The sequence below is a fragment of the Ictidomys tridecemlineatus genome, chromosome 2 (genome assembly GCF_052094955.1).
Source record: "Ictidomys tridecemlineatus isolate mIctTri1 chromosome 2, mIctTri1.hap1, whole genome shotgun sequence".
NCBI classification, from domain to species: domain Eukaryota; kingdom Metazoa; phylum Chordata; class Mammalia; order Rodentia; family Sciuridae; genus Ictidomys; species Ictidomys tridecemlineatus.
The window spans coordinates 208308182-208335975 of NC_135478.1; the positions used below are offsets into that span (position 1 = coordinate 208308182).

Here is a 27794-nt window from a genome sequence, read left to right on the forward strand (position 1 = left end):
TAATCTTTTGGACCACTGGGTCCAAAAGGAGACCCATTATGGAGATCATCAGGAATTTGGGATAGTTTTTCTTTTCCTTAGGAGGCAAAAGATCCCGATAGGAGGGACGTGTAGATGAAGTTTCTTCACTCAGAACGGGTCAGCAGTAACTTCTCCATTGAGACCATGCAGTCATCTATTTCCTTTACACAAAAGGATGGTATTATGTTTAAAAATAATGTAGAAAAGCAGTACTCATACCTCTAAAAGTCCCCCGCAAACCACTTCCTTCTATAAAATACCCCTTCCATCTTAAAAGATCCAGTTGCCAAAAGATTGAATAATTATTCAATTAATCCACATTCTTAAAAACCTCTCAGGGTCCTCTGAGGTCCTGCGGTTCCACACACCGTGTTATATGAAGCTGAAGTATGTAAAAGCTTGCTAGCAGTCTTTATATTCATGACTCAAGATGATGAACACTGTTTTAGCAGTCATCTTCGGAAACTACCACCTACTCACCGAGGATAACATTTCTTGAGTTAACGACCTTCTGCATAGGAAATCACCAGCTACTGGCAATGGATCCATAATTCCAAGAACTCACCCATGCAGGCAAATACAGGGACGTACAGCTCTAAATAAGAGTCGAGAGATCTGCTGTGACAGTTCTTCAGTAGCAGACCAGAGACACTTTTGCTTTCTGTATCCACAGTACTTTCTTTTTAAAGACAAGGTTTCGTTTTGATCTTGAGAAATTCTGACTGATCAAACCACCAACTGAAAACCTGCCATTATAAGCGAGGGATTTCACAACACTCATTCCAAAAAACCGTGGCTATTCATTTCTGGAAGTGATTCACTTCAGAAGAATCAGTTTGTTGGGGGTGGAGGGAGCGTTAACTTTTAGGAGACAGCCTGCTCTGGAGCCAGCAGGGCCACCACGTGCCGTGCTGACCCCACACGGCTTCCTCTGTCACCCTCTCTCGACATGACTTACAAGGACCAGCTTCCTGTTGTAACTCCCTTGGCAGAAGAACCCTCCTTGGTCTCTGTGCCCCTCCTTGATCAAGCCCTCCGCTCTCATTTTCACATAAATCTAGAGGGCAGTAGCAGCATTCTCCACCTGTCAGCATTCAGTGGCTGGTGAGTAACTAGCATATGGGGACCCACTTCCTGTGAGTATTTCCAAAAGACTTTATGATATTTCCTTTAAAAGAAAAAAGTGGGGAAGACAACTACTCAGAGAGGAAAAGCAACTCTAACGAGCAAAGCTGAAAGCATGCAAGGAGATCACTATTTACCAGACACGCCTAGTTTTAATTTGGTTTCTCAACCCCTGTGTAATTAAGACAGCCAAAGAGAACAGCATTTGGGGGTGGGGGGTATCTCACAAATGCTTACACCTTCTGTGAGCGTGACCAGAAAAGTAATTTTAAGATTCAAGTGAACCAATCTGAAGCTGGTTAGAGCATTAACCCTTCCAGGAAAGAGAGGTTTTTTGTTTGTTTGTTTGTTTTTCTTCTTTCTTTTTTGGTACTCAAATTTCAAATAAGGAAATCATCTTCCCTATTAAACACCATAAAACACAGCCTCTACTGCCATCCCTGGGTTTGTGAAAAGAAAGCATTTTTCAGATTTGTCTGTAACAGGAACAGAAAAATACTTATTTGTAAGACATGGTCACATTTATAGACAGCGGCCCACGTGGTGTCCACACCAAGGCTCCCTTCAAAACTGTCCACTAAGGGCCAAGATATGATATTTTTGTATTTCTCTTGGCTTTAGCCAAACTTGTTAACTTTATGACATAGAAAATAGAACTTTTTGACTACTGGGCAAAACGAGTATGAAAAACTGCTTTTATTTCACTCTAAAAAGAGTATCAATGGTGACAGCTCATTTTTGAAGTAGAACAGCACAGGTGCAGCTAACAGGGCAGTCTTTAAAGCCTGCCCTTCACTTCCAGGCTATGAGGGTGCTTCCCTCCTGGTGGAACCATGGGCAGAGGGAGCCGAGAAAGAAAGGGCAGGGAAAACACATCCTTGACCTCAAGGGGAGCTGCAGAAGAAGAACCCAAACCTACCCCTGCATTTGTTCCACAGTATTATTAGGCTCTGAATTTAAAACATGGTAACATGTGGCCAACTGCACCCAGACTCCCTCATTTCTCATACTTAGATATTAAAGATATATATAAAATATAATAAAACTATCTGCTCTAGAAGAAAATTTTCACTAGTGTGACTTTTTTAGTTTTTACCACACTGCTATTTTTATATCATAGGAAAGAATAAAGAGTAGAGTTATAGAAATCATTTTTGAGATATAAATATAATTTTCAAATTGAGGATGAGTAAAACTAGCATCTATAACTGGAGGTAAGAATTTAACTTAAATCAACTACACATCACAATCATCCCCTCTGACCTCACCCTTGAAACCTTATGAATCTAACAGAAAGGAATATTCCATTGTAGTCCTCAACAAACAGGAACTCCACACCAAGAATAACTTTAAATATTTACAACTTTAAAAAATCCAGTCGATACTGAATTTGGTGGAAGAAAAAGCACTGATTAGAGGCCTGACAACTACTCAACTGCTGAACTTGCTCATTTCCTCTCTTGCTAAAAGGAAGCTCCCTCTCCCACTGAGTCACGTGCACCATGCTCATAGCTCTCAATGCCACCTCTGCGCGCTCTGTGCCCACTTCAGACTGATTAACAGGATAAAGTTCCTCTTCAGTCCGGGATGCCAATGCAGAGGTGTCACAAAGAGAAAGGAAAAGAAGAGAGAAACCACCAAAAGGTCATAAATAGATGTTTGGGAAGCACAAGGCTCAGACCTAACACTCATGGCAGCTGAAAAGATACTACTATCCTTTAGAAATGCTTCTTCATTTGGGGGCCATTTCTGAAACCCAGGCCTTGCTGTCCTTTGCTGTGCGCTGTGTACACTGTTCAAGTGTACAGAATCCACCTTCCCCAAATAAAATAAAACCCTCAGACAAACGTTCTTCATGTTTAACATTTACTCAAAGTTTTCTTTTAAACAACAGAAATAAACACACTCTCATGTGGCACTTTAATAGACAGGAGGAAGAGTGGCCTCACACTGGAAAGGCACCAGACCTCAGGGAAGTCCAAAGGCCCTGTGTTCAAGTTCGGGCTCTTCCTTTTGCTGATTTGCCCTTGGGAAGATGACCCAACCTCTGTAAACCTGCTTAATCATGGGTGATAACAGGGAGCTGAGACAGGGCTGGCTTGGGCACTGCCCAGCTAAGCTTCACAGCAACCCTACAGGTAAGTTCTATTATTATCCCCATCCTACAGATAAGGAAAGGAGGCCTAGGGAGCTTAAGGACTTGCCCAGGGTTACACAATCAGTAGGTGGTGGAGCCAGGATTCAAAGCCAGGAAACTTAACCTTGACCAGTGTGCTCCAAAGCCTGCCATCCGTAGAACCGCCAGTTATAACCAGCAAGGGTACCCAGTAAGTATAACAGCACTTAGGGAATGACTTTCTAAAGCTGCAAAGCTGCTACAAGTGAGGAAGATTTTTAAACAGGTCACATGCAAATATACTCACTTTCTTCAAGATAATTTGTTAATAACTAAGTACTAATAACTCTAAAACTACCACATTAGTTTGTCCTCTGAAAACAGTTTGAACTAATTTGCAAACTGTTCATTTGCACAATCTGTGATACTGAGTTTTTCAGGTAAAAGAGATTCAGAGATTCTGTTTTCAATTGAGGAGGGTAAGTGAGGCTCCTGGCAAAGCCAGCTCCCTGCCTGGTGAAGTCCTGCTATGTCACAGCCCCCAGTGGTTATGAACACATGGGGCACCCCGAGGACTAAGAGATCCATCACTCATATGATGTGTGTGTAATACCAATCCTCAGAAATGTGTTAGTTATCAGTTTTTCTCCACTACAAGTTCTTAGGCTTTAAGATGAAAAGAAAGAGGAAAAAGTCTTTTTCTTCCCCTGTATTTATTTTTATTCAAGGAAAAACGAGGCCTCAGTTAAGTTCTACCTATGGTTAATATAGCTAAAGTTCTACATAACTCCCTTTCTCTCTTAACTTGCTCATACATATCCTTTAAATGTTAAAGCAAACTGTCCTTCTCAAGTGCTTGTAGAGTCATAGGAAGAAATCTACATCAGATGCTACCTTAGCGACCTCCTGGGACTCACCAACCATTCAATTTTCAAGAAAAAAAGTCATTTCTTATAGGATCTTCTAGCCTTTTCAATGTTATTTACTCCACACTTGGGTTTGGCCTTATTATTTTTACTTAGAATTTTTGGTAGAACACTTGCCTATAGCATGAGTAAGACCTCAGGTTCAATCCATAGCACCACAAATAAAATAATGATGATGATAATAAAAAATAGAAAAGAGAGAAAATACTTTTTAGTGTTCTATATCATGTTGAGTCACACCAAAACACCTAAAAATGTATTCTTAAACTCAAAGGTATTTGTTAACAAGAAAAATCAGGGAAAGAAAGTATCATTTAAGAGAGCAAAGCAATTGTATGCAAGATTCTGGAAAATTTATGTACGTTAAATTTATAGGCTGACACTTTCCCCCCAAAGATTTATTTGGTGTGAAAAGTTACTTCCTGTACTATAATCATAAAATCAAATGTTATTTACTCCTATCATAACCATTCACACACTTCCTGTCATAAAAACTTGAACCTGGTTGGAATACTAAATAAAACATTCAAAACCTACAGGTAGGAGGTGACTTAACGTAGATATATTAAGTTCATAATCCACTCTAAAAAAGAGGTGAATCACCCACCCTTGGGAAAACCAGCATTAATACCTTATCACTGTAGCTGACTAATTCCACAAATGGCCCACAGAATGCACTTGACCCTGAGCTCAGTCCATGGTTTTGTGGAGGCTTTCAAGGATGCCTCCCAGGGTAGTGTGTGGACTGAGCTACTTGCAGAGTCTATGGCCCAGAGTTAATATTATGAGGATTTAAAGACTTCTGTAGTGTCGATGTGCATATTTAAAATGCACAAGCACATTTTTCTCTGATGCCTGCCTACTTTTTAAAGAAAACAGGCTTCCTAGGCTTCTGTGTGTGTCAGTGAGAAAAGCTGAGCCAGTGTATACAACCAATGATAGAAGAAAACGTGCTTGAACAGATTTGTTTACAAAACAGGGCCCAGCAAAGTCTGTCTCTTAGTGCCACAGCAGGATCCATCCAGCAAAACAAACACACAAACACACAGGAGCCCAGGGAGCAGCTCTTTCTTCTGACATAGGTGTGGTTCACCTGGGCAGTGTGCTATAATACAATCATGTGGCTCTGGCTTGCATTGGGAATATACTACACATTCCAGTTTATAATACACATACACAGCCACACACCTGTTTATAGTACAATAGTTTCAACTCTCCTTCCTCTGTGGCATTAGTCTCAAAGTTATGTCTGCAGCACTAGTCTCTTCTCCATCTTTAACACACTTCTATCTGACTAGGAAAGTCCCTTTAAGCTCATCAAGAAACAAGAAAACATATATATTTATTAATTTTACCTTTACTGTTCAGCTGTCCAACCAGGCTTGAGAATCCAAACCCTGGAGACTGCCTTCACTGAGCCAAGCCAACCTGCCACCCAGTCTAGCCGCACTTGTCAATGTCTGCCGCTTCTGTCTTCTCTCCCATTCCTACTTCCTATAATCATTTCAGACCTCTGTCACTTTGTTCCTGGGTAGTTGTGACAATGAGCAACTGTGTGGTAGAAAGATGCGCTAGGTGGTAGAAGACTGGTTCTAGGCCCAGCTCTGCCACAAGCCATGATGTGACTCCAAGGGGGTTACATTAATTCCCATGGGCCCCAGTGTTCTCCCCCCACAGCATAATAACCCACTTTTAAAAGGCCCCACTGTATCAAGATCCTTGCTGACATAACATGTATATATATACTTGTATATATATTAAATGGTTTTTTTGTTTTCTACAAATATTCCTTCAATCAAAGGTTCAAGAAGGGCTATTTTGAGGAAGATTTAATGGGATTTGTAACGCAAAACCTCAAACGAATTCTGACTTAACTAAAGACAACTCTGGAATATAAAGTGTGATTGTTGAAAGCTTGCTTTTTCTAGTGACTACATCCTATCTAAAAAAATAAATTAGTCTCCCATGCCAGGAAGAAACCCAAGGAGGCATGCCTTGAGGAGACTCAGCGTTAAGTCAGTAAATTCTGAGGCACTCATTGTAAGTGATCAGAACACTCTCAGCGAGCCTCATTCCCCAAGAGGCCCTCTCTGATACTGTAAGACGGCTCCCCCTTTGAAAAGCAAATGTATTACTCCTTGTTGAGAAAAATCCAGAGCTGTGATCCACATGCTATAGTTCTGAATCCTTTTCATGTCCTTTGTATAGCTTGATCAGTGAAAAATTCACCTGTAAACATATGTGAAAGCCTTTCTGGAATTTAGAAATCTGAAACTGGAGCCTGAGGGAGCAGAAGTTGAGATGCCAAGGAAGAGGTGGCTACTTGGCAATTTGGAACTTTTAACCATGATTCCAAAAGATTTTTAACACAGCAATGGCTTTCCAAAAAAGAACTGTGTAGCCCTGACCCACAGGCAGTATAATGATGCTGTTGAAGTGTCTATTAACCATGGCCACTGATAATGGTATTCTCCCTTTGCAGACTGAACAGTCACTGAATGTGCACACAACTAGGGCAGAGTGGGACTGCCTTTCCATTTAGTCCCTAGAAGCAGTGAAGCCTGTGCCTGAGACGCTCTGGGTGGAATGCTTGTTTTGGAGACCATTCAGCGGATAGCATTGGGTTTCCTCCATTTAACCAGGTCACCCAGGCATGGAATGCACAGCTCTGCCAGACAGGGAGCGTTGTGGATGCCTGAGAAACAACAGCTTGCCCGGGCTACTGAAGAGAAGAGAGGCCATGGTTTCCTTTTTCTCTGCTTTGAATGGCAGCCTTGACGTCACAACAGCTAGGAACTACTAGAGGGACAAATAACAAGGCACAAGCCAAAAGGGCCTTGCTCTTGTTGCAGTGGCAGGGCCCTTTTAATCTTGTTCTGATACCTTCTGTGGCTGCAGTGTCGGCATGAGTGGAGATGAAGGCCTGGAGCTGACACATAAAGGCAGTCTCTGGGCTGGTGAAACAGACCTTTGGCTAGTGCTAATTGCCTTCGAAACCTGGATCAATGACAGTTCCTGAATTAAACTTGTTTCAGACAGCACAGACTTCCCAGGGAATGCTTGTGGGATTTTGCTGATGGTTCAGTCACTGGCACTTTCCCTGAAGGCTAAACTTCCTGTATTTAAAAGCAGATCTCTTTTAAGAGCGTTGGCACATAAGCATCCTGGAAACACAGGAGCTCATGAAAGCAGGCAGTCTTTGCAGGACTAGGATAGAAACATCCTTTAAGAGGTTTTATAATTTAAGTTTGAGCACGTGAACATGTGCATTAGCACCCAACTGAAGGTGTCTGAACAAATGGGTGAGCAATGCTGGATGCTAGCAGGCTCCCCTCACCCTGGTCCACCATTGAGTTGCCTGTATAAGTCACCAGAGCAGTTTGAAAGTATGATTACAAAGTATGTTTACAAATTATTTTTGGCTACATGAGTGATAGATAATTTATTTCCATTACAAATGCAATGCTAACCCTAGGCATCCTGACAATCTGCAGACTGGATCTCAAAGTTTCATAGGAACAGAAAAGAACTTTCTGTTGCCACATACGTGCTCTAAGTCTATCTTTGGGGCACTAGAAACTTTCACAAAACCCAAACCCACAGTGCTCAGGGTTCTTTGGGACAACTTCTACTGAAAAACCAGAGGTTGAAAGGGATGCCTGTGAGGACTCATTCGTGCCATGCTGGAGGAGCAGGGATAGAGCACAACATACCCAGAAGCAGTGGAAGCACCTGCTCTCACTTCTGTGCTCTTTCAAGAAGTTCAGTGAAAGGAAGGAGGCTTCTGAGATACTTGGCCCCTTTTATCAGCTCTTTCCTATCTTAATTAAATGAGCACTCCCAAATCACTTTTTCCTAAGGTCATCATGTCAGTCTTGCTTCATGAGAATGATCTGCTATTGAGACTTACACACTTTTGAAACAAAAGAAGATAAAATTCTTATCCAAGACTCTTTCTTACAAGGCCTACAACAGAGTATTACCCTTCTGCTGCTTCCAGGTGATCATGTCAACCCATGTCCTCTATAGGTATCTGGGGTCTACAGGAGTTTGGCCTTTGGATTCACATGATTTTACCTAGGTAGATAGCAGCAAACCACTGTCCTGTTCCTGCTATCTAAAAAGATCTGAGTATGTTCAGCGATTAAACAATAGAGAAGGTAAAGCAAAAATGACCTTTTTTTTTTTTGTTATACTCAAGAGGTTAAACTTATTCTAGCCCTATTTGGCTATTATATTCAAGAGGCAAATTACTGTAGCCAAACCCTTGTTTTTATTTTATAAGAGCTTTTTACAGTTTAAGAACTATAATTAAGTTTCCTCTGAACTGATTTATTAAACCTGTTTTCAAGAAGAGAATGATGGGATTTCTCAAACTATTATGTTTTCAGAGGGGGGACAACTTTTTTTTTATTGTTCTAGTATAAGGGATAAGACAGTAAGTGGGAAAAATGTTTTTAATCTGTATTCTGATTAGTATTTTTTAATGTTCAAATTCTTAGTTATAAACTGTAGTAAACAAGCAGACATTCATTAAGAAGCAACTTCTGAAAGGGAGATATTTCAAAGAGCAGAAAAAAAAATAAAAAATGATGTGATTAAAACCCTACACACGTCTTTACTCCAAGGCAAACACTGTGGCCATCTGGGTGTTCAGAAGGTGCCAACCATGGTTGGGATCTAGATTCAATTCATGTCATAAAGTAAGCAACATATTTAATGTGTGAAGACCAGAAGTCCTAGAACCCCATGGAAAAGATGGTGGTGACGTATGCTGGTAACATTAAAATGAAAGGTTTATTTTAAAATTATTTAAATATGCTGATTGAGAGCTGGGATTGAGGCTCCGTGGCAGAGTGCTTGCCTTGCGTGTGTGAGGCAATGGGTTTGATTCTCAGCACCACATATAAATTTTAAAAAAAAGGTCCATTAACAACTAAAAAATTATAATAAATAAAAGAATGTATAAATAAATAGGCCAATTGATTACAAACCTCGACACATAATGCTCTAATGTTTCACCCTTCATGAGAAATGCTGCAAAGATCATTTTCAGCTTTAACAAGTTCCTGTTCTAATTTTCTCTTCATTTGCAACTCCTTTTGGATCTTAGTGCTAGCTGCTTTTAGTCAGAAGAACCAAAAAAGATGAGATTTGTTCCTAGGGGACCCAAAGTCAGACCCTGAGAATTTACACCCTGGACATGCAACCTTTACTGAAAGCTCTATTTTCTTTTGCTTTCCTGGGGACTGAGAAGAGCCTGAGTTCCATAATCCTCCTTTCGAGTGACAGGAAATAGGAAATGTGCTGTGCCACGCCACTTCCAGCACACATGGAGGGCTTGGGCAAGTTGACCTGCTGTCCAGGGCCCCTCAGCAGGGCAGCCTGGTGGCTTTCCTTACATCACATGCTCTCTTACTGCCAGTTCTGCATGAACACAGGCTCAAACCCATCTCCAGGCTGAGGACACTGATGAGATTTTCCTGTGAATTTTCTTTCAGAACTGACAGGCATTGTAAATGCCACATAAATGAGCTCTCCCTGTACCAATCCCTCTTTTGTATATGGCAGAGATAATTATATTCTAGATCAACTTACTTGTAAAAAAAATGATTTTTAGAAAGTTTTTTCCTTCTCTTTCTCATGCCCCACCCAAGGCATCATCTAATCTTATAATTCACACATGAGAAATTTGTTTGCAGGGTCTGTCACTTGAGTGTGTTAGGAAACTACCTATCTACTTATCTATCCTTTATGTACTTGACAAAAACAAAACAAAACCAGCTATGGTACCAATTTCCAAGGGTGACTGCATAGTAGACCACTTTACAGAACCAAGTCTTTCTGCCTGTGACGTTACCCCTCGTAGGTAACAACAGAAGAGCCACACTGCCCCGGGCTTGTGGATGTGCGCGTAGCTGACAGGTGCCAGGCTCCCTGGGCTCACCGAGACGCGGGCCCGGCAGTGGGTGAGCCTTCCACTCCTGACTGTCATCACTGCTGCTGCTGCTGTCTGCGGCCTGTCTCTTCCGCTCCTCTGCACGCTTCATGAAGGCGTGATGGAAGGAGGGAGAGGCAGGGGAAAGGCAAGGTAGGAGGCAGGGGACAGAAAGAATGGAGAAGGAGGGAAGGAGGGAGGCACAGAAAGGCAGAGCAGCCACTACACTGGTTCTAGTAAACAGGAGTACTTTTGCAGTTTCATCTGTTTTTCATCCCTACAGTTTAAATTTCTATGGAAACTCAACAAAACTTGTCATAACCCATGACCCTTTAACATTAAAATAAAATCCTTATTTATGGCAGAGAGGCATAGAAATAATGAATGATCCACTCCTAGGCCTTTCTTGTTTTACCTGCCCAGCACCCACCACAGCAGCCAGGTTCTGCACTGCCCCGTCAAGTTCTCTGGTGTGAACACAGGACCGTGTGTAGGAGCTGTGATACATATTCAGCATTTTTTCCATTTTTATTCATTCAACATGTCTTGTAAACACAAGGCTCAGACTTTAACTATGGATATATTTTGCAAAGGAAGAATTCATTTGAAAGCAATTCTCCTCATTTTTACCATCTATATATACAGGGGTTTCTGGTAATGACACTTTCCAATTGGGAGTCATTTATTACCAGTGAGCAGGGTCACTAAGATAGGTCATGTCACTGAGGGAGGATGCTCATGAACCCCTGGAATGCAGGTTCTGGGGGAAACGTAATATGCCAAGGGTTCTTCGTCAAACCACATATGCTATAACGTCAGAGACTAGGGCAACCACGCCAAAAAGACTCAGAGGTCAATGAGTCCCATGTCCTCCCTATCCATATTTTAGAGCCAGATCAGAGGTCAAGGGACCTGCCCAGGCCTCCTGGCTTCTTGTATTCTTTCCCTAGCAAAACCAACAGCACTTTACAATCACAGAAATCATTAGTCATTAATTAATCATTAAAACTGTAAGAAATCATTAATCCTTGCAACAAACAACCCATTACTGCATTTCAGGTAAGGAACTGGAGGTAGAAAGTGGTGACTTGACTGGCCCAAGCTTACACAGTGGTGGTGTACAACTGTAATCCCAACTACTCAGGAGGCTGAGGCAGGAGGAACCCAAGTTCATGGTCAGCCTGGACAACTTAGTGACACCTGTCTCAAAATAAACAAAAACTTAAAGGAGAAAAAAAAAAAAGGCTCAGACTTGAAGACTCCTGGGCCAGGCCAAGGTCACATGGTTTAGCAAATCTCAGCAACTGACTGTCATCAATGAAATGGGATCAATGTCACCTGTCTTCTCACAACTACCTAATGCCCCTCTGTCAAGGTAGGGAAACATAAACTTCTACCATCTGTGGCTGTCCTGGGAATCATGAGAATCAACGGCAAGAATGCATGCTCTCTAGAATCCTGATACTAGGTGTCTCCTATGATGACCCTCCCTCAAAGATCCAAACCACACCAGGCCACTCAGCTTCCATTCTGCTGAAACTCCTCTCTCAGTTATGTTTCTCAATCAACCCATCAGAATGTATCATTGGCTGAGGGATGAGTCTGTCTAGCAATCTTCTGGTGAGAAAGGTGATAAACCACTGCCCACACTCTCTGTCCTCAAGCAATTTATAACTCATGCAATTCTTCTTTCTTTTCCTGGATATTTACATCTTTTCCTTGACTAATGTGGCTTTTTCATAAATGCAGGACGCTAATTCCATCATACAGCAAGAAGGACAGGAAGATGCCAATTCAGGTGGCTGAGCTAGTTCACCTGGGTCCTGGCCTGAATCACTACAGTGTCACCAAAATGTCACCTCCCCATTACACTCTCCCAGTGGCAGTTAGCTGAGAGCTGCAGACTCAGGGAAGGATAGCATGCATTCCAGCTTCATCTGCAAGAGACCTGTAAGCCCAGCTGCAGCTGTAGCTGCAGCCTTGCAGCCACAGCACAGGCTTCACCCTTTGGCACACCCTGGTGAGAGACAGGATCGGGGGCCAGCAGTCTATGACCTAATCCTAGTGCCCACATGAATTTGTTAAAGGCCCTCAGAGAAAAATCATGTTTTCCCTGGCTGGGGCTTGGTATCCTTGCTTTAAAAAGGATTCTTCAGTATTTAATGCAGTAAAATTAAATACTTTCAAATTTCTGCCAGATCCCCTGGAGATATATGGTTTATTAACAAAAAACAAATGTGACACTTGAAAGCCATGCCCACTCACTAGGTGGCTGCAGGCAAGAACATAAACTGGCAGACATCCTTTTCAATGAGTGCAGAGTGGGCACCAGGTAGGGAGGACGTGCCCCATGAGGACTGAGGCTGGGCTCAGCAGCAAGACTAGGTACCATGGAGACAAAGCCCTCTGCTGGGTTCAAGGTAGAAAAACTTAAAATGTGATCTCAAATGTCTGAACTTTTAAAGCTGAAGGACCTGGGATAAGCCAAGAATTTAAAGAAGGGCAATGCCACACGGGAGCAAGGACACAGCTTTTAGAAGTAGACCCCATGGATTCAAATCCCAGGTCCACCTTTATGAGCTATGGTTTCCTCATCTGTAAATCATGAATAAACAGAACATACTTCTCACAGATTGGCTGAAGATTAGAACAGTTAACACAGGCAAAGTAGGTACTCAGTAAACATTAGCTAATAGCTAAAAGCTAACAAAGCACTATAATAAAATATAATAATTACATGCCCTATGCGTTTCATTTGACAAAACAAATTTATCTACATGGTTTCATCTGGATCTCACAAAACTCCCTGAAATAGATACTAATCTGAATACTTAACCTTCACCCCACACTTTTCTCCATTTTCTTAGAAGCTCCTATTCTCATTTCTTCCCTTGTATGTCACATTTTAGCAAAGTGACTGTGCAGATATGCAAACAAACACATTTAAGAAATAAAATGTAATCCCTGTTTATAAAACAAAACAAAACCCATAAGTGATGGGTTAACAGCAGTCAAGAAACAGCTAGAGAGAGAATGCATCAGACACTGCCGACGTGCTGATACTACCACCCCAGAACTCTTCCCAGAATCAGACTGAGCACCCACCTGCTACTCAACAATGCTCCTGGATTTCTCAGACATCCCAAGCTCAGCATATCTAAAGCACAGCACTTTGCTTTTCTCTCCCTCTTCCCATAAGTAAGATAGTGTATAGATTGGAACATGGTCATATACTAGAAAATTACAGCCATGTAGATGAAGGAACTGCACCTATACCAACAACACAGAGGAATTTCACAAATGTAATGTGGAAAACAAATCTCAAGCTACTAAAAGTCCACAATACAGAATAAAACTATTTTTACATATCTCAAAGTATCTTTAGCAATGCATATTTATGTGATAAAAATATTTGCCTTAAAAATCAAGAAAATTACAAATAAATTAAAAATTTTGTATAGTAGGGAAAAGCAGGAGAATGATAGAATCTATAAAGTGCAAATTCTTAGATAGGTAGTGGTTTGCTGACATACATGTTTGAATTATGCTTTACGGTCCATGTTACCTCAAGCGTCCACTTATATGTTACCTATGACCTTCTGTATGTATATACCAAATATAAATTACAAAGAATTGTTGCCCACAAAATTTGTACTGAAAGTAACTCGTATTTGAAAACAATGAACTAAGAAAAAAAGTAACTCTTGCTTAATAATATGAGGAAATTAATTATACTAATCAATTGGTGATAGAGTATCATTACTTTAGCAAGGATGAATAAAACATAATAAGTGAATCAACAAAAAAAAAAATGACCAGGTTCACAGATCAGAACAAGTGTATTTAATTCAGAATCTTCCCCCTACTTTGCAAGGCTTTCTTTCTTAAAAGCAAAATTCACTGGTGCTACTTGCTCAGTATTATTTGGCAGATGGACTTGGACTGCTGGTCTTGGCTCTCTGGAGGCCAAGGCCAGCTAGAAGCCCTGGTGTAAGCCAGTCCCTAAGCTACTCTTCTTTCTTCCATTAGCACTGACTGCAGAGGTTTGCTACAGCAAAACCTCCGTTCCTTTTAGAACATCTCAGTTGCAATTCTTAAAATGAATACAGTATCTGAGGTGATTTTAAAGGAAGTGGCCGAGCTCAAAAAAAAAAAAAAAATAAGAAAAAGAAACAAAAAAACCCAAAACACCAGGCATGATGTGCCTTGTTTATTGATCTGTTTGAACAGGCATTAACAAAAAAGGGCCGTATATTTCTTCTCCTTTTTATGTAAGAGTTGGATCTATGTGAATGGCCAGGGAGGAGGAGATAGTTTGGTTTAGATTTGGCATGTGGTTTAGGAGAAGAAATGTCTTTGTAGCTGGTCCTAAATATTATGGTAACTTGGACTGAGTTAGTCTCCAAGGGAGAAGTTGCCACATGTTAAAACAGAAGCGACTGGGCTTGGCAAGGCAGGGAATGAAAGAATTACAATTAAAGCAACACTATCTCCATCATGGCAGATCAGCTTCCTGGGAGAGCCACCGAGCAACTGGCTTCCTCCTCCCTCCACATTTGACCAAATCAAGCACCGTTCAAATCTGTCTTCACCATATTCGAATGAACATCAAATGGTGGAGTTAATTTAAAATGAATTCTTAAAGAGAAATCTCTCTCCCTCCTTACTAATAAATAAATTTTAAAATCCAGAATAAAATTCAAAAAGAGGGGCACCAGAAAATATTCTCTCTGAGTTTGGGAAAGTTAGGAGGGAACATTTTCCAATGTATTAATTTTATAGCTCCATGAAATAAGATTGCCTTCCGTTTGGCTACATATGCTACCACCTCTCATTTAAATGTTTATAAATTACATTCCAACTGCATCAGTTTCACTATTTTGAGTGGTCATTACCAACCATGAGTGGCCTTGCTCTGAAGCTTCTCAAAGTCCACAAAGGTGGCCATCAGGCATAAAACAGGCTGGTAATGAGTTCTTACTAAAGTTTCTGCAAGGCTTTGGTTTGGATATCAATTTCAAGGTGATTCACACTGATAATATTGGAGTTTGTAGCTATTTTGGTCATTATAAAAGGCAACATAAATGAAACAGAATAATTATGTACACAGACCCATGTATTCATGTATTTAAGGAAACACATGAGCCTAGCAACTATTCTTCTTCTAGACCATGGCCATCTTTTTTACAGGGAAAAGAAATTCACATCATTTACTGTAGCTCTGCTAGGAATCATCTTCATATTACTTGCACAATTAAAGATAAGAATATAAGGAAAGTAGAGAGTAAACACTGAATGCCACCTAATTCTGATTTACATTTTTTTGGTCAAACTTTAATAATAATTTATCATTTCCCAGAGGAAAAAATAAGCTTATATCACAGTACTGAAGAGAATTATCATTTATATCCAGTTATGAGAATAAAAAAAATGAATTTAAGGGTAAAAAAATGCTACAAAATATAAACAATACAAATTTCAGTTTATATGGCTCCCTGTGTATTGTCATATATTTTGTTTTAAAAGCAAGGAGATATGTTTATGAAATTGGTGACAAAATAAAGTAGGCGGATGGGTGTGTGAGGAGAAGTAATGAGATGATTTTGGAATAACAAAAGGAGAGAGAACTTCAGGAATGTTTTAAAAAATATATAATCTGAGGATTTCGTCAAAGCACTGGTATCACTTAGGTGTTATCCTAGATCACTGAGAAGTACAGGCGCTAAGATGGATCTGGCTGTGGAACGGAGCTGTGGAGAGGCCTCACCCTGGCTGCTCCTGGGAAGGAGAGCTAATGGCAGGGCACAGAACTCCCTGACTGCAGCCCAGGCAGGTGCGCTCAATTTGAAGAATGGATAGAAAAACGTCCTCAAACTGTAGCTTGAGGGCTAAATCCCCACGAGTCCATAGTGTCCTCACAGGTCTGTGCACTCTCCCTGGCCCTGCAGTGAATTACAGAAGGGATGTGGTGTTCCAACACACAGCCATTTGGACATGACCGCAGAAGGCACAACGAGCCCATTAGTCACTCTACACACACACTGATAACATACCAGGCACTGCATCTGATAGACGTGAACCCAGTGAGCAAAGTCCATGCCCTCACGGAGCCTGGTTCTACCAGGCAAGAGCAGTGGGCTCCAGGAGGTACACCCGGGCATAGCAACGTGTCTGAGAGCACTGGCTTAGGAGTCATTCCCATGAGGTTGAAACTCCTTGTTCTGCTACTTAGCCTGGAAATGTTATGTAACTCCTCAATCACTGCTTGCTTTATATATAACACCGGGAGGGATCAGCCTACCTTCTTTGGGCTGTTGAGAAGACTCAAGGAGATGTTTACAAAGCACCTGTAATGATACCTGGCACAGAACAGACCTAATAAATGCCAGAGAACCAAGGGACACAAATGAACTTTGCTATCTTCTTCCCCAAAAAATGTGAGACAAGAAGCCAACCCACATTACCATTCTGTCCTATTACTACCTGAATCTGGGCATTAGATGACCACTAGTGTCAGCCACAGGAAAGTGCAGTGACCAAAACACACCTCAGCAGGAGGCCTACAATGTTGCTGTAATAAGAATGTTGTTTTTTAAGGAAAGAAGTAGCAGTGGGCAGCCTCTTCAAAAATAACTTACAGCGTTTTCTTTAACACATTATTGCACCATAATGAATGTTCTGGACATAGCTCCAAAGGGAGAGATGGACACCCTAAGCTGAGCAGTAGCAGAGTGGTATAGTTAGGAGCACAACCTCTGCAGCCACACTGCCTGAGTCCCCTCCCCACCCAGTCCCTGCTCTGCAGTGAAGACCATACTGCCTACTGGGTATCAGTGTTTAAAATCTATAAAATGGGGATTATGTTATTATGTTAGTCCCTATTTCATTGGGTAGTTCTAAGAATTAAAATTACTAACACCTGTAAAGTTAATTACAACAATCTTTGACAGCAAAAATTCTGTATTAGTAATGATGATGCATGGCAAACTCAGTACTATGTTATTACCTTGCTTATAAAAACATGGGACACAAATAGTAAGAAATCAACTGAACTACGCCAGAGGACCCTCACACTTTCTCTTGGCTCTCTTGCCAACTTTCTGCATCACTGTGGGCATACTATGTCCCTTCTAATTTCACTTTTCTCATCTACACAACAAGCAATATACAGGTACACTGAGAATGCGTGGAGAAGTGGACACAGCCGTTTGCTAGTACAAGTTAGGCATCTCTAATCTAAAAATGTAAAATCTCTTTTTTTTTGAGCACCATGTTGGAGTTTCAAATTGGAGATATTCGAGAGGGTTACAGTCTATACAAGTATCCCCAAACTGAAGGAACCTGAAGCCTGAAACACTTCTTGTCATAGGCATTTCAGATAAGGGACAGTCAACTGCACATAATTCAAATTTCTACATCTTCTTATCTGTAAGAGTCAAGATTCTCCAGAATAGAACCAATGGTGTGTGTGTGTGTGTGTGTGTGTGTGTGTGTGTGTGTTTGTGTGTGTGTGTGTGTGTCTGTCTGTCTATGTAGAAAGGTGGGGAGATAACATTTATCTTATAAGGAATCCACCTGGCTCATCTGATTACGGAGACTAGAAAGTCTAAAATCTGCAGGGCATGCCAGAAACCCAGGAGAGCCGACACTGTAGTCATGAGTCTGGAGGCAGAATTCCTTCCTCCTCATAGGACTTCTGTCTTCTCCTAAGGCCTTCAACTGACTAGGGAAGGTAATCTGCTTTACTCAAAGTCTATTAAATGTTAACCTCATTTTTGAAACACCTGCATAGAAACATCTAGCCAAATATCTGGGTAGCATGACCAAGCTGGGCTGAAACAAAATCAGCCATCATACTGTTTTTTCAAAAGAAGAGGTACAGAGGACAAAGACGTTTGACCATAAAGAAACTTCACTTCCTGTTTCAGATAATATTTGGGGTCAGAGAGTTTAGTGAAGTGCACTTTCCTTAGAGGTGAATTCAAAGTCTGCAAAATGCTTCAAACCAGCATCCAGAGGATGCTGATTCTGGGCAGTAGGATGAGCCACTGGGAGGATGCATACAGTTCCCAGGAAAGACAAGGGGCAGAACCAGGGTCCATGCACAGTGCTGTGAGTGTCAGGTGGATAACAGGAAAGGTGGGTGGTAAAGCCAGGAGAGCACCCCCAGCTAAAATGGCTGTCCAGTCCACTGTCCTGTCACAGTGGACTCCATCCCAGGCAGTTCCAATGTCCCACGACTCTCTAGAAAGTTCCAATGTCCCACTTCTTGCATCTCTCTAGCTTCTCCACACCCATAGTGTCCACTCATTCAGGTGTGGCTCCCCTCCTACCTGTATTATCAGGACATTCTGCAGACTCCCCACTTCTGGCCATTCACTGACCATGCTACCCACACGGGGACATCAGGCTGGGATTCTTCAGGGAAAGCCCACTGCAACTCCTGAACCACACTCTTCAACTGCTCCCCAGGGATTTATTAGGCTGAGATCATTTAGTCTCTGACATTTAAGGTCCTCCCAGAGCTCACCTCTGCACACGTCTGCCATCTATCTGATTGTCTTCTTAGTCACTTCTACACATTGCTGCCCAGCAACTCCAGGTCAGTAACTGCCCGTTCTGTATGCCAGTGCTTCTCGTCCCTATGGATGCCTACGCTCAGGGCTCCTTGGTCAGGGACATTCTCTCCCAGGTTCTCAATTACCTTTCTTCCAATGTCTGCTTCAAATGTTCCTTATCCATGTGGCATTTCTACATCTTCCTGCTACAGATTCGATTTCCTTTCTACAAACTTGTGGCAGGCATTAACTTTTTCTTCTACCTTTTATTATACATTTATCCCCTCCTCTGCCCTCATTCTAATTATTTCCTCTGTGCACAGAACCTTAGCTTCAAGCTCTCAAGGGCAGTGTCAGCTCCTGGTCCACAGGTCCTGTTGTGGAAAGGCATGCAGGTCCACCTATGGACCCCAGACTCCTGCTGAGCACTAGCATTCCCTGTCTGCAGTCACGCAGCACGGGCTTCCAATGGTGCCCAGCACTGAGCCACACTCAAGTGAGGTCATCCACAAGGAATGCCAACTAAGCCATGGGACAGAAATTCTGTCTGTCTGAAATGTAACAAAGGGGGATGAGAAGATGCCTTCTCCCCTACATCCAGAGGTGCAAGACACCTTCAAGTTCACTATCTCTGCAAGCACTATACATCTTAGCATGTAAAGTATTCAGTGTGACACAAGTACCCTCTTTTCTTTTTGGTGTGTGTGGGTACTGGTATTTGAATCCTGGGACGTTCTACCACTGCACTACATCCCCAGCCCTGCCCCCATTTTTTAACTTTAAGACGTCACTAAATTGCTGAGGCTGACCTTCAACTGTGATCCTCCTGCCTCAGCCTCTTGAGTTGCTGAGATTACAGGCAGGTACCACCAGGCCTGAAACAAGTACCCAATTTAAACTTTCCAGGTGTGGTGGCACAAATCTTTAATCCCAGCAACTTGGAAGGCTGAGGAAGGAGGATCTCAAGTTGGAGGCCAGCCTTGGCAATTTAGCAAAACCCTATCTTAAAGGAAAAAATTAAAAGGGCTGAGGATGTAGCTCTTTGGTAAAAGTACCATGGGTTTAATTCCCAGTATTGAAATTTTTATTTTCAAAAAATAATCTCCCTTGGAGAATACAAAGTTATTCTAATAATGTCCAAAACCTTTTTGGACCTCGTATTTTATGTAGCCATGATTTCTTTTTATGGAACGAAAGCCTTTCAGTGGATTGAGAATTAGAATTTCAGAAATAAATCCTAGTCTCCTCAAACTTAAAATAAATTTTTGAGGGCATTCATTTCCAAAATTCTATTATAAAAGCTACATTAAAAATCATGAATACAATTTGTATTTTCCTACCAAGGCTTAAAATTTGACTTTCACACCAGCTGGTTCTAGAAACTCCCCGGTACTGACCTCTGCTGTGACACCTGTCAGCCAGCCTGCAGTGTTACTTCCATATATGTAATTTGCTCCACTACATGGCATGCTCCTGGAATGACACGTCCATGACCTGCACACGCCCAAGCGAGGTACTTACTCCTGGGATGGAGCAGATGGCCCATGGAACGCTGACAAGAATCAGTGACTTGCCAGGTGCAGTGGCACACGTAATCCAGAGACTCAGGAGGCTAAGGCAGGACGACTGCAAGTTCGAGACCAACCTCAGCAACTTAGTGAGGCCCTAAGGACTTAGGGAGACGCTGTCTCAAAATAAAAAATAAAAAATGGCTGGGGATGTACCTCAGTGGTTAAGCAACCCTAGGTTCAATCACCAGTTAAAAAAAAAAATCATCAGTGACTTAAATCTGTGGTTGGATCATCTATCTTATCCATCAGAGTTTACTGTTGGATCCCCCTTCCTCCTTCCTGCCTGGAGGACCAAGTTTCCCACTATTGTGGATTAACAGAGAAGATGGAAGACTCTTAAAGCTACAGCAGATGTAAACTTCTCAATGAGTTCCTGGCAGAGGGAGTACCATGGTGGTGAAGTTTAAATTCTTCCCAGCCAACACTCACTGGCATGTCTGTCTGTCTCCTGCCATGTGAGTTAACTATATTACTTCAGAATCACACTTTAGTTTATTTAGTACTCTTGAAATAAACACAAAAGGAAAAACTGAATCCCTTTAATCATATCTTTAAAAAAGACAGTCAAAAATCTACTTAAATATCTAACATTATTTCATGAAAAGAAATAAAAATGCCAGGAAGACCTGCCTATTGAGCACTGTGCCCTTCACCAAGGGAAACTCACATCTCCAGTGTCGTCAGTCACACAAATGGAGCGCCAACATCTTCAGAAACCTGCACATGCCTGTCCCAGACTCAAAACAAGTATATCTATGTTTCCAAGAAAGTTCATTACAAGTTGGTAAAAAATTGGGAAAGAGAGTTCTAAATGAAATCATACAGAACTCTCACATTTTGTTTCACATAGATTGTAATGGGTTTAAGTAATATCACATTTCCACATCATGAACAGAGTTCTATGATTTGGCATATTGTGGCAAATTCACACTATTGCCTGGAAGCTGGCAGAGTATGGAGAGACTCTCAATCATTTTAGATGACTCCATATTTTACATAAGTATATAAAAATTGAAATTAAAAATATCCAAAAATTTTAGAATGTTTCAGTTCCAATACAGTTTTTATGGAAGACAAAGCATTACTTCATATTCTCTTAACTAGCTGGTTCTAAAAACAGCACATATTTATTCCATTGATGGGGAAACTGAGGAAAGAAAATTTTTTTCATTTTGCTAAGAGAATTCTACTTCTCAAAAGCAATTAAGCCATGGCCCTAAGCTGGCTAAATTCTCCTGTAACATATTCTCATGAGACAGTGGCTAAAAGGCTTATTGCTTAACTGAAGGATAAACAATGTGAATTATTCCGGTGATTGGTTCAAGAAGCTGCAGCATAGCACCGAGCAACTTGGACATCTGTTCACATCCTTGCCCAGGTTCTCCCCTGAGATGGCAGTATGTATTGTAAATTAACAGGTACCCTTGATTTTGTAAGAATAATATTCCTGTACACCCCCACATGGACTGTACACAACCATATGCTGCCATCTTCCAATTGTACCCAGAAGAATGTGAAAATCTTTCCATGAAAAAGTAAAATCAATAAAAGTAAAGCTCCCCACTTTCCCTGCCAATAGTGTCCTCGGTAACAAAAGGGATAGAGACAGCAACACAGAGATTACAATACTCTCAGACCTAATTCAAGTGGAATTCTAAATGGATAAATGCACGTTATAAACTTTTTGTCACAAGTGCCATGCATGCTTATGTTACTATTCATTCTGAGACAGGCAGATCTTCAATGACCTTCTGGGTCACTGACTAGGGAGAAAGCTGGCTATAAAAAAGAGTGGGAGAAAAATAGGGGGGGGTGTGTGTGTGCTTCCTTCCACCCCAGACCCCCTACTGCCTTGAATGAAAGAAGACAGATGGCGGCCACCTTCCCCTTTAATTAGGAGGGGCAGCTCACAAGGGAACAGCCCTGCGCACTTGGCACCATCTTTAACAAGACTGTTTCGATAGTAATGCTCTGCTCACTCACCCTTGCCTCAAACTGCTCTTGATCTTTAATTTACAAACTGAATCTCTATAAATTTAAAAAATAGCTTTGGCCATACCAGTATATTAAAATTAAAAAAATAATTAAAGATGTTTGCTGAATTAATAATTTAGGGACATTCAAATGAAACACAGCTACTCTAGGTCCTATCACCACGACTTTGAGATACAAGGTGAATCCCTCTGACACTGACACTCTAACTTAAATCCACACAACATTCCACACTGGATTTAGAAGACCCCTGCTTCTACTTCTTGATTCTGCACCAAGTCATGCTGCCGCTCCTTCTACCTTCACAACATTATTATTCAAACAGGAAAAAATTCAAGAACAGTCTGTGGCAAAATCAGTCTGCTTTATAAGGAAAGATAAGTTAATTATAAATCACAAAGACTCTGCATTTCTATTTGTTTTGCATTTTCAAAACCACGGAACTTTGTATTAAAAATTATAGAAGGCATGTAACATCTCCGGAGACAGGATCAGCACAAAAAACAAAGAGAATGGAAGCCGGCCGAGTGTCATATTTAGGCTGGGGCTAATGAACATCTGTGTAGGTGAGAAGCCTCTTATTTATCTTCTGAAGACAAATGAACATTTTCCATCAATCTACAATTCACAAAACTTTCTGACATAAAGCTCAGTTTCTGCTGACTTAGATCTCTATATATTTTGTCCCATCTTTAGGTTAAGTGTTTTTCCCCATCATCATTATATAATGTATATTCCCTCTGCTCCTTTCTGTTTCCTAACAGGTTATTTAATTCCAGCCTCCTGCCCGTGACCCCTTGGCACCTGGCCTCAGCACAATTTACACTTGGGGCCCCTCTGCCTTCACATCTGCCCCGGGGACAGGTATCCTTGCTGGTTCCAAATGGAAATCAGAGTGGCAAACTGGGGCAGTCTTGATAAGGAGTTCCTGGCTATAAAACAGTCTTGACAGTGTCACTGCCATTTATCTAATGACACAGTTCTTGGGTTATTTAAAAAAAAAAAAAAAGGAAAGAAAAAAAAAACTTTCTGTTTTCTCCTTGATAATACATTTCAGTCTCTTGCTATCTATAAAAAGCAAGCCAGCATGCTAGATATGGGAAAAGAGAGAAAAGATAAAAGAAGTCATTAGCTATTTAACAAACTCCATTTCTCACTTTCCAATGAAGGGGGAAAAACTTGGCATTTGCCAGATATTAAGTGTCTAACAATGTTAGCAAGAAAAAACACGCAGAAGACTAACAAAGAAACAAACAAAACTTACTTTGCGTTCCAGCACCATGAGCAGATTGGGCATAAGATGACGGCAATTCCTTCCTCAAGGCCCCTGCTTTCGTTTTAAAAGCTCAGTGTGTTCTCACACCCAGGTTTGCCCTGGGACTCACAGCGCCTGCGCTTTTGCAGATGCCCCAAGTTCACAGTTCATCTCAGAGACGCTGCAGATACTTCTGGGGACCAGGAATCCCTGGGGCAGACTAAGACGACCTCTGGGTGCCACGTGGCACCACTGCTGTTGTTACTACACTGACACACACACCCAGGACACTCACTTGTTACCTCTGGAACCCTGCGGCCAGCAGATGACTGCTATCACGAATGCTCAGAGACTCAAGCCTCTGGCACTCTCAGGTTCAAGGTTGGAAAACGCATCAAGACAAGAGCCACACAGTCAGCAGTATTCTGCGCCATTAACTTTCTTGTTTATGCCTGTCCAAATAAGAACCAAAGGTATAAAACTCAAGGGACTATCTCACTATTGGTTGTGACTGCTATGTGCTGTGCTTTGAAAGGACTGGGTCCCATCTTGCCCTCTCAAGGTACTTTTAAGAACTTTAGATCAGAAGTATTCTTATTTCCTTCCTATGTGGGGGTCAAAAAAAAAAAAAAAAACAACCAGAAAAATCAACTAAAAACAGGAAAAAAAAAAAAATCAAAACCCCAAGACAGTTCTGCTTAAAAATGTTAAGCATTACTAAATCTCATCTATTTTTTTAATCTTAAAACACACAACACACATATAAATGTGAAGTTTGTTTTGAAAAATTACTTCATCCATGTACTGTCCAGCTCATAAAAACAAACCTCCTTTTCCAGCAAAACGGGACACTTTGACCTTGTTTACTGCAGTGTTTTGAAACTGCTGTCTCGTAACTCCTGACATCACTGGCTGTGCATTAGCACCTTTCGGGCTGCTGGCTGCACATGCCGCTACCCCGCTCTTCATGCCCACGGCAAACACCCACACAACAGTAAGGACGGTAGCATTAGCCATGAGCCCACAAAACTCATCTCCCTGGCCACTTTTACAGGAGAACAAAAGCACTATACAACTGATACTTTTTAAGCCCCAGCATCCAAACCTAGTCCCAGTCCCATTCTTTCTCCTGACCCTCCCCCTGCTCAAGAGACAGGCTTCCTTGTTCACCACTCACCATGACTGGCAAGAATTCCTGCCACACAGCTTTCCGCACAGAGGATCTCGACCTACTTTTCAACAATAAAGAACTCCCTCAAACTTTTCTAAAGGAGAATTTGTTTTATTATATTTTAGAGCTTCAAAGAGGACTGCATTTCTCAGTTTGATAAATCCAAATTTACTGATATTTTTCCTTTTATGGAACGTGATTTTGGAGCTGTATCTTTGTTGCATTTTAAAAGAAATTATTTTCTCCTGTAAGTCTGACACCTCTCTCTTCTGCCATCCCCAATTCTTAATCTAAATATGTCTAAATCAAAGAAAAGGATAGTTGTAGCCACTGGAATTAAGTCACAATTACGTCTTGGCAATATCTGTAACTTTCCTCTTTATGTAAAACAAAATCTCGGTCCTACAGTGATAGTCTGATTTTATAGAGTAATTAAAAACCTATGTTAACTATCTGATATCAACTGATGGCAATCTTGTTCCTGTACTGAAACCACTAAGTCCTTGCAGTCATCAAGACATAAAGAACATAAAATCTACCTTTGAGCAAATATAGCCCTTGTCAGAGAGGAGGAAAAATACCAGGGTTAATAAAATCAATTAATTCGGGCTAAAGAACTACTAACAAGACCCTCCAAATGTCATGCTGTTACTATGACAACTTCAAACTGCTTTGAGTACATGTGATACGATGGTAAGATCGAGATAAATCGGTCATCCTGCTTGCTACAAGTTACTGTCACTAGGACCAGACAGAAGAGGATTCCACAGCCACTGGCGCGTCTAAAATATCAGATCGTTACCTTTTGGGAGCTGTTGTACTCTTCACTCGGCTTGTGAAAAGAGTAGCAAGTAAATGACTCTCTCAGTCCTGTGACTGTTAGCGCCCCACCATCTATCTAGCCGGCACATTATTTTTTATAATGAAAGCAAAGTCCAACTCAATCTGAAAGGGAAGGAACAAAACAAAACAAAAACCTCTAATAGCCTCTCATCGCCAAGTACAAATGGGCAAGCACACACTCACTCTGATGCTTAGGGGTTAACAGTGAAGATGAAAAGAAAACATCAATTTCCCCTTAAAATCCCTGCTCTGAGGTATTTAGGCTGATTTACAGTTTACGTAATCTTGATGGCTCAATCAGGAAGTGAAAATTTTAAGTGCGTGTGCTATGGACGGGAGGAATCATGTGACCCGTAGCAATGAAAATTATGCCCCAGATAAGTACACTAAGAAAAAATAAACTTAATAGGAGTTTAAAAATAGGATTTTTAAAAGAAATACCAACCCATGAATATATTATGGCTTTTGAGAAGCAATAATTTGTTTTCAAGCCTTGAAAATAAATCCCCGGGACTGTTTTAAAAATATTACAAGATCAAAGAAGTGCTCAGTGAGAAATTAAAGCTTAATTATCAAAGGAATTGTTTCTCTGAAGATCATATCCACGCAAGGCTTATGTTAAATGCTACATTTCAATGCTATCTGCAGATCATATGATACATAACATCATTAAATAAAACAGTTGCAGCTACATATAAACACTTTTGCTTTATTTAGCATATAGTGGTATTAATTCCTGCAGCACAAAAACTGCTTAGTTTTATCCAGACTACACACTAAGTTCTACAAATTTCAAAAGGTCATTGTATCATATTTAGCAAATATGTTCTCAAGAAGAAAATGTAAAAGCCCTAGGAATTTTCATTTGAGCTTGTGACAGACCTCCCCTGGAGAGTCTGAATTATTCTTGTGAGTTACATAAGTTGTGGTGCCGATACTGGACCATGTACGTTCATCTACACTAGAAATCAAAAGGTGGGAGATGAAGGTTAAAACACCACAAGTGTAATGGACTGACTGGCTGACAGACAACTTTATATTACAGAAACTACTTAAGATATATTTTGGGCTACTTTTCTAAAACAAAATATATTAATAAAAGTATACTGAAATTAAAAGTTTTGGCCTCTGACTGTTTTCTCAATGAAATTTCTGTTACTAATATGTTAATAAGTAATAATATATTAATACCAATAATAAAAATTTAACAAGTATTTGTAACTTCTAGTCATTACTGTTATCACTTTAATGCATGTTTCAAAGTAGTTTCATAGTTTTCTTTTAGCCTTTTAAAAACAATTATAACAGCTCTGGGCAAGTGACAGCGTAAGGTCAGAGACATGAATCCATTCTGAATTTTCTTGATTATTAGTTCATCTTCCTTTAATTCTTAAACACAAGCAGTGGCTGGAGCAAAGAAATTATCAGCATATACAGTAATCTTACAGAGAACAATGTTACAGTAGATCAAGAAAAGTCAGGGAATAAGGAGCATAGATTCTTCCAAGGTGGGGTATTAAATAACATCTGTCATCATCTTACTAAACTTGGTATCATACTTGCTGACCTCATTAAAGAAAGATGAACTGGTCATCAAGAAACATCCTAACAATCACCACAAACCTAGCTCTGCCACTTGCCTAGACTTTAATTCAGAATGGTTCTGAAAGAGTATTCTTCTCAACTCCCTCATTCCTTGAGTCAGGAAACTGGCAGTTAGGAGATTCTGCTGTGTTACATAGATAGTTGACTGATAGCTGAAACCAGACTCAAGATTTCTCAATTTCTGGGCTGGTGTTCTTTTTACCAAGTGCTGCCTTACAACTTGGATCTGAGATTCAAGTAACTACCAATGAGCCAAGCCCTGCATACTTCTCTCTCATTAATATCTGAAGTGGAGTCAAGACAGAAAGCTTCACTCTGGCCCACTCTCGCCTAGTCCCCAGCTTTTACAGGCCCACGGACCCTCCTTCCTGTCTTTACCTCCTGATCCATGCTGAGCATCATGGCCAGGAGGAGCAGGGCAAGTTCTGGGCAAGGGAGAGCTTGTTCAACTGTGAGGGTTCCAGTCCCTCTGCCTGGCTCCCTCACGCAGCCACCTCATTTTCCCCAATGGAACAACCAAGGCACTAAAATAAGGAAGAGCACATATTTTAGTTCGCACCACAGCTGTATAGGGAATACGGATAAACACAAGAACCGAATAATATTAAAAAAATTACCACTTCATAATATTCACCAAAACTTAATTCTGAGAGTAAGAAGTTAAATGTAAACT

The 27794-nt window shown here is 40.9% G+C and overlaps 1 protein-coding gene across 7 annotated transcripts in view; it reads right to left on the reverse strand.

Annotated features, from left to right (window-relative positions):
* Positions 1-27794, reverse strand: part of LOC110598732 (uncharacterized) — a 206102-nt gene that overhangs the window by 57495 nt on the left and 120813 nt on the right. Inside the window, exon 1 of one of the 7 annotated variants that reach the window (XM_078040563.1) lies at positions 23512-23859. The exons of the other annotated variants lie outside the window; for them this stretch is intronic. Within the exon in view, the coding sequence (XP_077896689.1) occupies positions 23512-23544 (33 nt within the window). The 5' untranslated portion in view covers positions 23545-23859. Of the gene's footprint in view, positions 1-23511; positions 23860-27794 lie in introns of those variants that run through there. 7 annotated transcript variants of the gene reach the window in all.